Below are 12,695 nucleotides of genomic sequence, written 5' to 3'. Positions count from 1 at the left end.
AGAATCTCAAGTTGGCAGAATACATTCCTATCACAAGCTGGAAAGGAAGTATTACTAAAAGCAGTAATTCAAGCAATCCCAACCTATACTATGAGTGTTTTTAAGTTGCCTAAGAAACTACTGCAGGAAATCAATTCGATGATGGGAAAATTTTGGTGGGGAGGTAGTAATACCAAGCAGAAAGTCCAATGGAAGTCTTAGGCAAGCATGGGAGTTTCTAAGAAGGATGGGGGTTTGGGTTTTATAGACCTGGAATCTTTTAATAAAGCCATGTTGGCTAAGCAAGTATGGAGAGTTCTCAACAATCCAAATTCCCTGGTTGCTCAACTCCTAAAACAGAAGTATTTTAAGAGGGGTTCTATCCTGAATGCAAAGAAGGGGACTAATTCATCCCTGGTGTGGCAGAGTCTATGGTCATCTATTGAATTGATCAAGGCAGGAAGTTTATGGAGAGTGGGGTCGGGTTCTAGTATCAGTATTTGGAATGATAAGTGGGTTAAGCATGCTGTGCTGTTACAACCCAACCTTCCTGTTCTTGGTTCTAGCAGGGATTCAACTGTTTCTGAGTTGATTGATGAAGGGGAATGCAGATGGAAGAAGGAAGTCCTGGACCAATTATTTCATGAGGAAGATGTGGAGAAGATCTGTCAGATTCCCCTAAGCAAAACTGGGACTTAGGACAAGCTGATGTGGGGGTATACTGCAAATGGGATTTTCACTGTGAGAAGTGCATACTACCTACAACAATCACTGGTCAGACAAATGAAGGGGGAGTGCTCGAGTATTGTAACTGGTTTGATAGATTGGAAACATTTATGGTCTCTAAATGTCCCTATGAAGATTAAGCTGTTTGTATGGAAAGCTGCCCACAATGTACTTCCCACTTTGCAAAACCTGGCAAGCAAAAAGATAGTTGCTGTTGACTTGTGCTCTATATGCAAGAGAGAAATTGAGTCTCCACTACATGTAATATGGGGATGCCCTGCAGCCAGTGATGTTTGGGCCATGTCAAGATGTCCTACACACAAGTGGCCTAATTCTTTTCCTGACTTCAGGACTTTGTGGTTCTCTTTGTGTTCTAAGCTGGATGTGGATTCACTTCAGCTGGCCTGTTTTATTATGCGAAGGATCTGGCTAAGGAGAAATTATTTTGTGCATGGAAAAGATCTAGAAAGCCCTCAACAGGTGGTGACAGCAGCTACTGCAGATAGAGATCTGTTTTTATGCTCATTAACAAACACAGATGCAGTACCTTCTAATAATATGAGTGACAGAGGAGACATAAGGTGGAAAAAACCAGAAATCAGAACATTGAAGGCAAACTGGGATGCTTCAATGAGTACTAAACTCAATAGAGTAGGCTATGGTATTATTATACGAGATGAGCAAGGAAGTATAATGGTTTGTGTGTGTGCAAGCCACAAGCCTGTTGTAAAGCCTGTGCTGGCAGAAGGCCTGGCCTTAAGGAGGGCAATGGAAGTCTGTGCCGAGTTGGGTTTGGGAAGGGTGGTTTTTGAAGGTGATGCTAAGATCATTGTTCAGGCAGTGACTTCTGATGAGGAGATTAGTGCAGATTATGGGGTTCTTGTTAATGATGCTCAAAGTATGTTAAGAACTTGGCCTCAATGGCATGTTGATTTTGTTCACAGAGAAGCCAACTATGCTGCTCACCAGTTAGCAAAGTTAGCTTTAGACTATGAGTATGAGAAGATCTGGATAGAAGATGGTCCAATGCAGGTTATGTCGACTGTATAGTTAGAACAGTCTATGTAATGTTGACAGTTTCTTATCTGTCTTTGCATTTTTTTACATCAATATATGATCTACTTGATTGGATTCAAAAAAAAAAAAAAAAATGGACGGTGCTATGTCCACCGCTTCCAATTATCGCTTAGAGCTACCATTAGTTATATGTAGTTTATATATATATATATATATGTATTTTTTAAATATTTTTAAATATTTAAAAAAATTAATAATATTATTAAAAAACGCTTCTTTAATAATGAAGTAAAATAAAAAAATACGAGCGGTAACTCCAGCCGGTGCTGAGAGGGGTGGGAATATCATTTCCGAACTTTAATGGTATGCTTGAGAAATCTGAAGAGCCGTGTATATATCTTCTATATATAAAAAGTGTGTATGAAACGGAAAATCTTGTTTTAACGGTTTTTCTTGTTTTTTCCGTTAAAGTTAACACCGTTTGTTTTAACGGTTTGACACATAAAATGAAGACATAAATGTTGAGAGAGATAGCATTCAATGTTGTTATATGATTTATTAATCTCATTAATTATAATACTTAATAGTTTATATAATAATAAGTAATTAAAGATTAGTTATTATATTTTTCTCTTTTTCCTTAACATATACACGTGTATTAGGTGCATAAGACGTGAATCCCTAAGTATAATATACGTATATTATACATTTCATTAACTCAGATTATAGAGTATTCTAAATTTAAAAATCTCATATAATATATAATACAAGTGTGTTTAATCAAAGTGTTTTTTTTTTCATGGTAGTAGGACGTAGCTTCCGCTAAGTCATATTCCATACGTGGGCTTGCTATGATAGGCACGTGATAAAGGCCGTGATCCTTGAACTAATCAAGAAAGAGTAAATTCAGCCAACAATTTCAAAATATATTTTATGATTTATATATATGCTATATATAGAAAATATTATACCACAAATTTTATAAAAAGATTATGTTTTAACTTTATGTTATCCCTGATCGACTCAACCAACAGCAAAATAAGAATTTCAATGTTGTCTCTATTGATTGTCTACAGGATGACATAAATTGATGAATTATAATACAAACATCAAACGACACATATTTTGAACTACCGTTTGTGTTAGACTTTTATTAAATTTTTCGTATATATCTTTGCTAAAATTATAGATGTTATAAATATGTATTGGATTATATGATACTTTGAACTAATTTTTTTATTTTCTCCAATATGCCTTAAATTATTAAGTGACATCAATAATTTTTATAAAATATATATTATTTTTTACAAATAATCATTTCATAAAATTAGATAAACGTGCTTTGCACGTTACTCCCACCTAGTATATATATATATATATATATATGACTAGATTCCGTGAGCAGTTGATATGAATTAATGTCTGATGATCTTGTGTGTGGAAACCTCGATCAAACTCCTGCCTACCTAATTAATGAATAGTGTTTGTGTGTTGGCTTTTGGTCTATGCATGCACCATTTTCAGGCCCCAGATGATCGAAGCTGGGATCATGAGAGGCCAAGACAGACCCTCAACATCAAGGCCATAGCCCCAGCTTGACATAAAGTACTACTATTTCAAGTCCAACCACAACTCTTTAGGGTTACAAAGTCAAAACAATTAATTGCTTGCAAATAAATCATCACTGCATATTAAATATGAGTAGTTTCAAGTCGGTATCACTTTTTAATGCATGCATGCATCCTTATTTTTTTGAAGAAAAAAAAAAAAATTGCAATCCATAGCCTTGTACTAAATCATCATATCTTCATGGAATTATATTATATACAGTTATTTTTATATATTTTTTAATTAAAATAATAATTTTATATTAAAAAATAATACAATCAATCACATTAATAAAATACATAAAAAATACGTAAAAATAAATATATATATATACATATATAAATATATATAATTTTTGATGTCCATATGGTTTAATGAGTTAAAAGTTCATTCATGGAGTGACCTAGCTACATGTATATATCATGTTAGCATATATAGCCTCCTTATCTCTTAGAAAACCTTGTCACGATGGCATGCTTGCATGCATGCATACACGCAGTCACAGAACCACGCAAGCTAGCTCCTTATATGGCGCGGAAAATGTCTACCAAACAACACCATCAACCAATTAATCAGATAAATAATATTTTTCATAAAAAAAAATAACATTTACGCGTAAATAAATTAAAAAACAATATTACTAAAAATTAAGAAAAACAGATTCGTCCTCGCAATGATCTTGAGTTAGTTGCTTGTGTTGGCAATAGCCCGCGCGGTGGTTCATGATGACCACCTCCACTACAAGAAATAAGGTTATTTGCAGCGCTTAAAATCGCTGCAAAAAAGCATTTAAACTGCTGCATATACTCTATTCCAACGATTTTAACTTCCTTGCACGTTTGCCAAAATAATCGCTTTTTTGCCCAAAGCAGCGATAAAAAAAATTCACTGCTAAAAATACATTTACCAGCGATTTTTTTTCCTTGCTAACACTCCCAACATCGCTGTAACTGTCCTCATGCCCATAAAGATATATCGCTGAGAAATCTCAATTACAACATCTTAAATCCTTGCAAATACTCTCCAAATCGTTGGAATTATGTTTGTTAATTCCAGCGAGTTATTTAAAAATTGTTGTAAATGATTTTTTGCAGTGTAATATAAATGCTAAAAATAAAACCAAAAGCGCTGCAAAAAGATAAAATTGTTGCAAATGTGGTCATGGTTGTATAGAAAATCGTTGTTAAAGTGTAATTGCAACATTTAAAAGCGTTGCAATTACTATAAAATTGTTGGAATTGAGCTGATTAATTCCAGCGATTTATTTAAAAAGTGTTGCAAATAAGGTTTTGCAGCGTAATAGAAATGCTGAAAATAAATCTAAAAGCGCTGCAAAAGGAAAAAAACTGTTGCAAATGTGGTCATGGCTTTATGGAAAATCGTTGTTAAAGGATAATTACAGCATTTATAATCGCTGCAAAAGCTATGTAAATCGCTGCAATTAACTTTTTGGTGTATTTTTTTTTCCTCTCCAATTACGTTGGTTATATATATATAACCATCATTTTCGAACTTGATCTAAAATATAATTTTTAAAAGCGCTGCTTATGTCAGTCACTAAATAATTATTTAATCAATTTATTATCTAGCCTGAAATAAACAATTAACTTTTTTTTAATACCTTAAACTTCACTTAATTTAAGTCATTTAATTGTTGTTAAATCATCATTCATTGGCATCACCACAAGTTTAATGATCTTACATGAAACGATCACACGTAAACCTATGACCAATTCTATTCCATTGCTATATAACACTTATAATTTATCCAACACCCAATTTAGAAATAGGAAACATAAAGGAAAATTCTAAGCACTTTCATTATAAATCTAACCTTTTTCATCGAATATAATAAATGAAACACATTCATTCATCTAAACCTAGTGGAAAATTCACATTAATGTAGTTATGGGCTATATACATTGGGGTGGACCAATTTCTGCTTGCAAAACCTACAACTTACAAACTACTAAATATATAGATCCCAATTCTTGCTTCTAAACATTAATTGAAAATGTCCACATTCATGAACAATTGTTCAATTGTCCTACTCCTCTATAGACTAAAATTAGTTCATGTCATCGATAACAATATGCACCTGGGCATTGGATAGAACAACTTCAGCACGTCTGCATCATGTTGGGGGGGGGGGGGGGGGAGGGATTCATTGTTCAACATTTTTGAGCCTTTCAATCTCTCCAACTCCAATCTGTCAATGACCATATAGAGAGACGTTACGTAAACCGATTATTTTAATAGAGCAAACATTGGTTAATGAACAAGAAAATAATACTCAATTAGGAAAATAACTTCAATGTTCATTCAGCATCGCCAATTGCCAAAATGGCAAACATAAGGTTAGGCTAAAATCAGTCATATCTTACAACGTATTTAAGCAAAGGAAAATTCTAAACGTCCCCGGGGTGCGTCCCCGTTGCCTATGTGGCAACATAATGTAAACGACACCGTTTACATTGAGTGCACAGATCTAAATCTAAACGTTCTCGGGGTCTCGGCTTTCTCTCATCTCTCTCTTCTCTCTCGTCCCTCTCACCCATCTCTCTTGTCCCTCTCATCTCCCACGAATGCGAACCCTAACCCTCTCATCTCCCTCTGATCCACACAAACCCTAACCCTCATCTCCATCTCACACGAACCCTAACCCTCTCATCTCCCTCTGATCCACACAAACCCTAACCGAACCGAACCCTCTCATCTCCCTCTAATCTAACCCACACAAACCCTAACCGAACTGAACCCTAACCCTCTCATCTCCCTCTAATCTCTCCTTTCTCATCGTCCCAATCTAAACCAAACAGACCCTAACCGAACCGAACCCTAACCCACACGAACCCTAAAACCCACTCGCCCTCCCTCTCCCCGTCGTCCTCCCAGAGAGATGAGGCCGTGACACTCAAACCCCTGAGGCCGTGACAGGACACGAACCCACGACCCTCAAGGCACGAATCTGGGCTGGAGATCTTATAAGGCACGACCATTTGCATTTCTTTCAAATGGTTTTGGTTTGTTTTAACGTTTTTCTATATATTTATTTTCTTCTCGGTTGGGTTTGATTGCTGATGAGTTTTGGGTATTATTGGCGGATTGGGATTTTATAAGCTGCTGTAGTTTTAAATGGTTGGTTGTAGCTCTATTTATTTATTTTCTGCTCGTTTGGGTTTGATTGCTGATGAATCTAATGTTTGTGTTTTTATGGTTTGTTCATAGTAATTTTAGTGAATATTATCTCGGTTCTTTGTTCTGTTTGAGATGAGTGCTTCTAATACTTAGGGCTACAGGCTGCTTGGAAAATTTGGGGAAAATGACGTTACATTAGTCCAAAAAAAATAAAGAAGTGAAGGAATTAAGAGTAGTGAATATTCTATAATCTAAGAATAGAGACAGTTAATAGAGATACGGTTTGGCTATCAAGTATCATAGCTGCACCACATTGTGACTTTTACGATGGTGTACTGCCTTCAACATTAGGTAAACCGATTGAAGTGTTCCTATATTAAAGTGTTCCTATATTATTAATATTATATCTTCATTTCGATTCTCGGGCTTTAGGCAATTAGTGTTCCTATATTAAAGTGTCATAACTCTACCTTGAATCGAATTACGTTTACTAACAATTCGAGGTTAGGTAAATGTGCACTTGAATGTAATTCAGTTGTTGGTTTTTCCTTAGTTGCACTTCAAGGCTGCAAGGTTGTTGATTGGATTGTTTATCCTTAGTTTTCCTGTTTAGTGATTATTGAATCTCAATTATAAATGTGCACTTGAATGGTCGTTCAGTTGTTGGTGAGATGTACAACAATTTTTACCAAAAAAAACAACTTTGTTCAACAACCAAGTAGGTTCTTGGTTATGTAAATGTACAATAATGTACAATAATTTTGACAATGTGTATACAAAATTGGTCTACATTAGTGCTCATAGCAGGTTCTTTTTTCTATCGCTATGATGTAGAACTATAATCCTCTTTCATTAACTTCCCTTCATTAAAAAAAGTTGAAAATTTAAGACTAATTTTATTATCAATAATACTTTGTAAACTTGCTGCTCTTCATTAATCTATCAAAACTTCCCGTTCTTACATAATTATTCCATCATTATTCAACTGTTATTCAATTGTTTTATGGGGGTTCATCTTAGAATGTCAAAATCATCTTCATCAATATCTTCATCATCTTTTCCCAAACTACGTTTGGGAAAAGAATTGTGCTTCTGCGAGTTGGAAGCCACATTGAAATGGTCAACTACTACAAAAAACCCAAGAAGACCCTTCTCAGGGTGTGCAAAGTATAATACCCAGGTAACTACAATAACACAAGTTGCCTAATATATTTTGGTGCTTAATGAGCATGAATAAACTGTACAGTTCCTCTTTTCTAATATATGTATATTTTGAGCAGGGCTTACCATATTGTAAGTTCTTCAAGTGGTTGGATGGTAATGAAGTGATTGAGCTACAACAACAAGAAAGAATTGATGAATTGTTAAAGAAAGAGAAAGATGTAGAGAACATACTTCAGATGCTGGAAAAGAGGGAGATTGAGCTACATAAGATAGTGGATCGCCTCGAGAGGGTAAGCATGGTGCTGTCCAATAAAAGCGACGAGGTTACGCAAAAGGAGTTGGTGCTTAATGCACAAGAAGCTAGAAGAAGGGGGTTGTGCACGCTATTTTGGATTTACTGTTGTTTTGTATTTGTACATGCATTTTACCTTGTGTTATATAAGTGAATGGGGGATTGTTGTTAACTAGTGTTTTCTATTTTGGTGGAATAGAAATCCTTGTTATGTAACTCTGAGGTGATGAATGTAATTTAAGACTGCTGGGTACTTGTTTCTGTGGCAAAGAATAAAAGATGTTCTTTTTGGTACAAATGCTTGGTTGGAATGAAATTGATGGAGGGAAAGGTTATTTATATTGGAAACTGTACAGCATTATATTGATCATTATTTGTTATATTTTTCATTGGAAATTATAGGTATCTTGCAAGGTTCTTTGAAGTTTACCACAACAGGTGTACCTCACTGTCCCTTAAAAAACTGCTGCACGTAAATGACTCCCATTTTAGTGTCTGTTAGTCAGAATTGATTTGTGCTGCAGAACCAAATCAGTGCACGTACTCGGGAAAGGTAATTAACAAATGCACGTAAATACACAATTAACACAATTAGCGTTCCCCATTCCTCTGCAAATAAAGCCAAAATGAACCATTCCCACCCCAAAGACAAAATCTGAGCGAATATAGGCTCATCCCAGTCCCACTCAATATTGACTGCCCATGGTATCCAACACTCTTGCCTCTTTTACGTGCAAATGATAGAGGGAAAAGTGAACAATAAAATATACCAACACATTCTGAAAACCTGTGCACCACATTCTACATCTCCTAAAGTTAATAATCCAGAACACATTCTTCCTACTTGAATGTGAGAAATAAAAAGTTTCAAAAATTGGTCTTCAATAAATTAAGAGGCAAAAGAAATATTATTAATAATTAATCTCGAAACCAAAGCTGCAACCCAAAGCTGAGAATTAGATGATAAAGTACAAACTTGACCAATCTTAATACTTTAGATCACTCCCATAAATGGCATTAAAGAACAAAACCTTAGAAAAATACTTAATATCCTTCCTGCTGCAGGTGTAAGGGAACAGAAAAACTTCATCCTGCCACCTGCACCAACACCAACGTAATGTACTAACTTCTTCCCTCCAGCTTACACAAGTGGAATATCCAACATATATTTTTGTACCATCCAACATATAATTAATAACTTGACAAACAAGCTGCAATAAAAAATTGCCCATAGCATAGAGAACTCTAAACCTGGAATATACCAAAATAGATTAAATCCAAATACAAATATTCAATACAAATATTCAATACAAATCTACAATATTCTCATTGCAACGGTTGTGTGTCGTCCAACCCAAAGTTGATGCCATATTGTGATCCATCCAACTCAACTTGCATCTGTAAATAATTGCAAACATATTTATTAAGCGTACTAATAAATATTAATATAGAGAACTCGGGTATGAAGTTCACAAATCCACTTACGCTTTCTTGACTCTGCATCACTATTTCTCGGGCCTGTGTTGTACTAATGTCTATACCCACACCTCTTGGAATAGCCTAATAGAAATCAATGGTAAATATACAGCCGCGCCTATAAACTTATTAATAAATAATTACTAATTAATATACCTGCATGTGTCCAACATTGGAGAGATCGATCTCAGAAGGGCCAAATAAACTCCTGCATACTTCCGCAACAGGTGTATCTCCTTTATCCATGGACTGGGTATCTCCTCCATCCCGCTAATTAACAAACATATAAACATTATTAGTGAATTTATATTTAATAATAATGACTGGAAGACTCGAATAACCTAAAATATTTTCACCTCTTTACGCTTCCCCTTTGCCGGTTGTTTCTTTGTCTTTACTTTTGCTTTCCGCATGTCTATCTCCATCCTGGATGCTCTCCTTAGAGATGAAGGTCTGCCTTTGCCTCGCACAACCCGTGGACTGTGTACTTCTCCAGAACATCCAACGGTAGTGTCATTTGCCGTAGGATCCACATTAGAACCAAGTTGAGTGAAAGATGGGGGTTCTTCATTGGCACGATACAGCTCAATCATGGCAGTTAACTTACTTCTCGCATCCTCAGTATGCTTTCTCGAACCAGCTGAATGAGTAATCATCTGATAACAAATACTTAAAAGACTTGAATATCTATTAGCATCGGGCCGTTGGTCCCCTTCATCATAGCTACTGTGGATTAATGTGTATCGCCTTTTAATATCCTTCCTCCATCGATCTACAATGTATATTTCCGGCAAATGTCTAATATCGTTACACCTGAATACAGCCAAGATGTGCCGACACAATATCCCTCTCATCTCAAATAAACCACAAGAGCACTTTGCAACTGCATCATCCTCACTAAAGTCCACAAAATGCCGAACCAACTTAGTGAACTCCTCCAAAGCTACTTCATCCTCAACCATATATGTCTTTAATGCACCATCACTTTTATGTAACTTCGGATTCAAGTCAATGATGCCGTTGATTTGCTGCTGAACTTCCTTGAACTTCGCAATCGTGTACAACTCTTGGAACCTCTTTTCAATCGGAGATCGAGATATGAGGGGGATTGTGACATTAAATGACTGGAAGTCTGCGAGATTTTCTTTCTCAATCTTCTTTTTCAACGCGTTATCAAATTGGTCTACAAACTCCTTTAAGTTTGTCCTAGAATGTACATAACGGTCAAAGAATGCATTCATGCTCTCGCTTCGCTGCATTGTACTCATTCCAGCCCAAAAACACTCCTTCAAATATGCCGGTACCCAATGTTCACGCTCAACGTAAAGGCTCTGCAACCACGCATTCTCATGCAAGTTGTAAGTGGTAATCAACTCATCCCAACACTTTTCAAACTCATCAACACGTTGGGTGTCATATACACATTTCATCAAGGCACTTTTCATCCCAGTTTTGTAGGAACCATATGAGCCAAGTTTCTCGGGAACTTTCTTCAATATATGCCAAAGACAAAATCTGTGCCGGTTATTTGGAAAGACAAGAGCGATTGCATTTTTCATCGCTCTATCTTGATCAGTGATAATTGCTTTCGGAGCAATACCATCCATGCATTGCAACCATGTCTCAAATAACCACACAAATGTCTCGGTATCCTCACTAGAAATCAAGCCGGCTCCCAACAGAATTGACTGCCCATGGTGGTTTACACCAACAAATGGTGCAAAGGGCATCCCATATCGATTTGTTAGGTATGTGGTGTCGAATGTCACCACATCGCCGAAATATTGGTACTCTGCTCTACTACGGGGGTCTGACCAAAAGACGTTCTTTAACCTCCCGTCATCATCTATGTCCATCATATAAAAAAATCCAGGATTTTTATATTGCATCCGTAAGAAATACTGTCGAAGCGCTCCAGCACCACCGGCGCCGAGTCGTAGATGTCTTGCCTTGTCAATATAATTGCGACAATCCTTTTCGAGAAAGGGGAGATTCTCGAATCCACCTGCTCCAACAACGAGAGATCCATAACTCTTACTCGCTCGAATGCCAGCTTGATCATTCGTATCTAGGACCCTTTTTACGGCATCACTAACTTCTCTATTACATCGAAAGAAGCGGGATTTCTTCGGACTGAGGCCATGGTTATGGATATTATGAACAGTCGTCAACCTCAGCACTCCATCTTGCTTTAAGGCATTAATCCTTGCCTTACATTCTGTCTTTCCTGTTGGACGTGGCTTGGCAACATTCAACGTCCTATTCCGGGCCTTCCCACCTCGGGCACAACAAAGAGTGACGTATCTAACAGAGTCATCTTCTCCCCTATCAGTCCGTTTTGTCATCACCCCAAACCCGCATTTCTTACCGTACTCCTTATAATAACATAATAGCTCTTCAAGGGAATTAAACTCCATTCCCGACTTTGGCTCCTCAATCGTATCATCATCAACCACTTCGACATTTTGAGATTTCAAGGGACTGCCACTATTAGATTCCGTATGATTTGGTTGTTCCTCAGTACGCTGTTCAACTATAGGAGATCCACAAGGCGCTTCAGATTCCACACCATCAGCTCTATTATCGGGTTCTGAACCAAATATCTTGCTCGTGGCAGAGCTTGTATTGCTGATAGGAGTCGGAGGTTCCATGATTCCTTGAAATCCGTAACCAGAATTCTGCAACAAATTAACCAAAGCTCATCAATACCACATTCTGCAATTAAGGCACATTATTTTTGTAATAGTTGCAAAAAAGACAACTTATTAAGAAAAAATCCGCTACAAGTTATCACTACCTGTATGTTGATTGGATATTGGTTACCAGCCGGATATGGTAGAAAAGTTGGTGACCACGTAGGCACTGGTCCAAAGTAACCAGCCATGTAAGGTGGAATGTTTTGCATGGTTGATGGTATGGCCTAACATTATTAGATAAAGTTATTTATATATTTTCAAACAAGAAATATCAACAGTACCAATGTTATTGAAGTGCACAATTATATAACATACATACCTCCGATGGAGGATTTGAGCTAGATGATGGACATGTAGTTGGCTGTTCTTTCTCGTTTCCCATGCTGGGAAAATATAATAGAACTACAACCAGGATTAAGTAATTCAACATAAATATGAACTTTGAATGCTTTTTAAAGGCATTTAATCAAATGAACTTTGAATGCTATTTAGCTGATTTGTACTTGCTTAGATTCTTCATAATTACTAGGGGCCAAATCAAAACTTTCTTAACTAATTAATACGCATTAAGTACTAACTCACCAGTACAAACCCCAGCT

At 36.4% G+C, this 12,695-nt stretch overlaps 3 protein-coding genes across 3 annotated transcripts; 2 read left to right on the top strand and 1 right to left on the bottom strand.

The window, feature by feature from the left end:
- The first annotated feature begins 207 nt into the window (after nt 1-207).
- On the top strand, nt 208-678 carry LOC122296896 (uncharacterized mitochondrial protein AtMg00310-like). The gene has a single exon (XM_043106692.1). It carries the CDS (start codon nt 208-210, stop codon nt 676-678), a length of 471 nt encoding a protein of 156 aa, XP_042962626.1.
- A 6,811-nt stretch (nt 679-7,489) lies between these two features.
- Nucleotides 7,490-8,347, top strand: LOC122296895. The gene is made up of 3 exons (XM_043106690.1): nt 7,490-7,648; nt 7,749-7,922; nt 8,327-8,347. The coding sequence occupies exons 1-3, from the start codon at nt 7,490-7,492 to the stop codon at nt 8,345-8,347; spliced, it is 354 nt and encodes a 117-aa protein (XP_042962624.1).
- Nucleotides 8,348-9,169: 822 nt separating this feature from the next.
- On the bottom strand, nt 9,170-12,478 carry LOC122296894 (protein FAR1-RELATED SEQUENCE 5-like). Its single transcript, XM_043106689.1, has 6 exons — nt 12,416-12,478; nt 12,198-12,320; nt 10,705-12,078; nt 9,757-10,653; nt 9,557-9,670; nt 9,170-9,175 (listed from the first exon to the last, which is right to left on the bottom strand). Exons 1-6 carry the CDS (start codon nt 12,476-12,478, stop codon nt 9,170-9,172), a joined length of 2,577 nt encoding a protein of 858 aa, XP_042962623.1.
- Nucleotides 12,479-12,695: the final 217 nt, after the last annotated feature.

Source organism: Carya illinoinensis, chromosome 15 (assembly GCF_018687715.1).
Source record: "Carya illinoinensis cultivar Pawnee chromosome 15, C.illinoinensisPawnee_v1, whole genome shotgun sequence".
NCBI classification, from domain to species: Eukaryota; Viridiplantae; Streptophyta; class Magnoliopsida; order Fagales; family Juglandaceae; genus Carya; species Carya illinoinensis.
Note: the sequence above shows the minus strand (reverse complement) of the source record. Positions and strands in the feature narration are given on the sequence as shown.

Coding starts and splice junctions, on each gene's coding strand:
- LOC122296896 (XM_043106692.1), top strand. CDS start 208: ATGGGAGTTTCTAAGAAGGATGGGGGTTTGGGTTTTATAGACCTGGAA.
- LOC122296895 (XM_043106690.1), top strand. CDS start 7,490: ATGTCAAAATCATCTTCATCAATATCTTCATCATCTTTTCCCAAACTA. Junction 7,649..7,748: donor GTGCAAAGTATAATACCCAG/GTAACTACAATA, acceptor TATTTTGAGCAG/GGCTTACCATATTGTAAGTT. Junction 7,923..8,326: donor TAGTGGATCGCCTCGAGAGG/GTAAGCATGGTG, acceptor TGGAAATTATAG/GTATCTTGCAAGGTTCTTTG.
- LOC122296894 (XM_043106689.1), bottom strand. CDS start 12,478: ATGGGAAACGAGAAAGAACAGCCAACTACATGTCCATCATCTAGCTCA. Junction 12,079..12,197: donor AATATCCAATCAACATACAG/GTAGTGATAACT, acceptor AATTTGTTGCAG/AATTCTGGTTACGGATTTCA. Junction 10,654..10,704: donor ACGTTGAGCGTGAACATTGG/GTACCGGCATAT, acceptor AGTACAATGCAG/CGAAGCGAGAGCATGAATGC.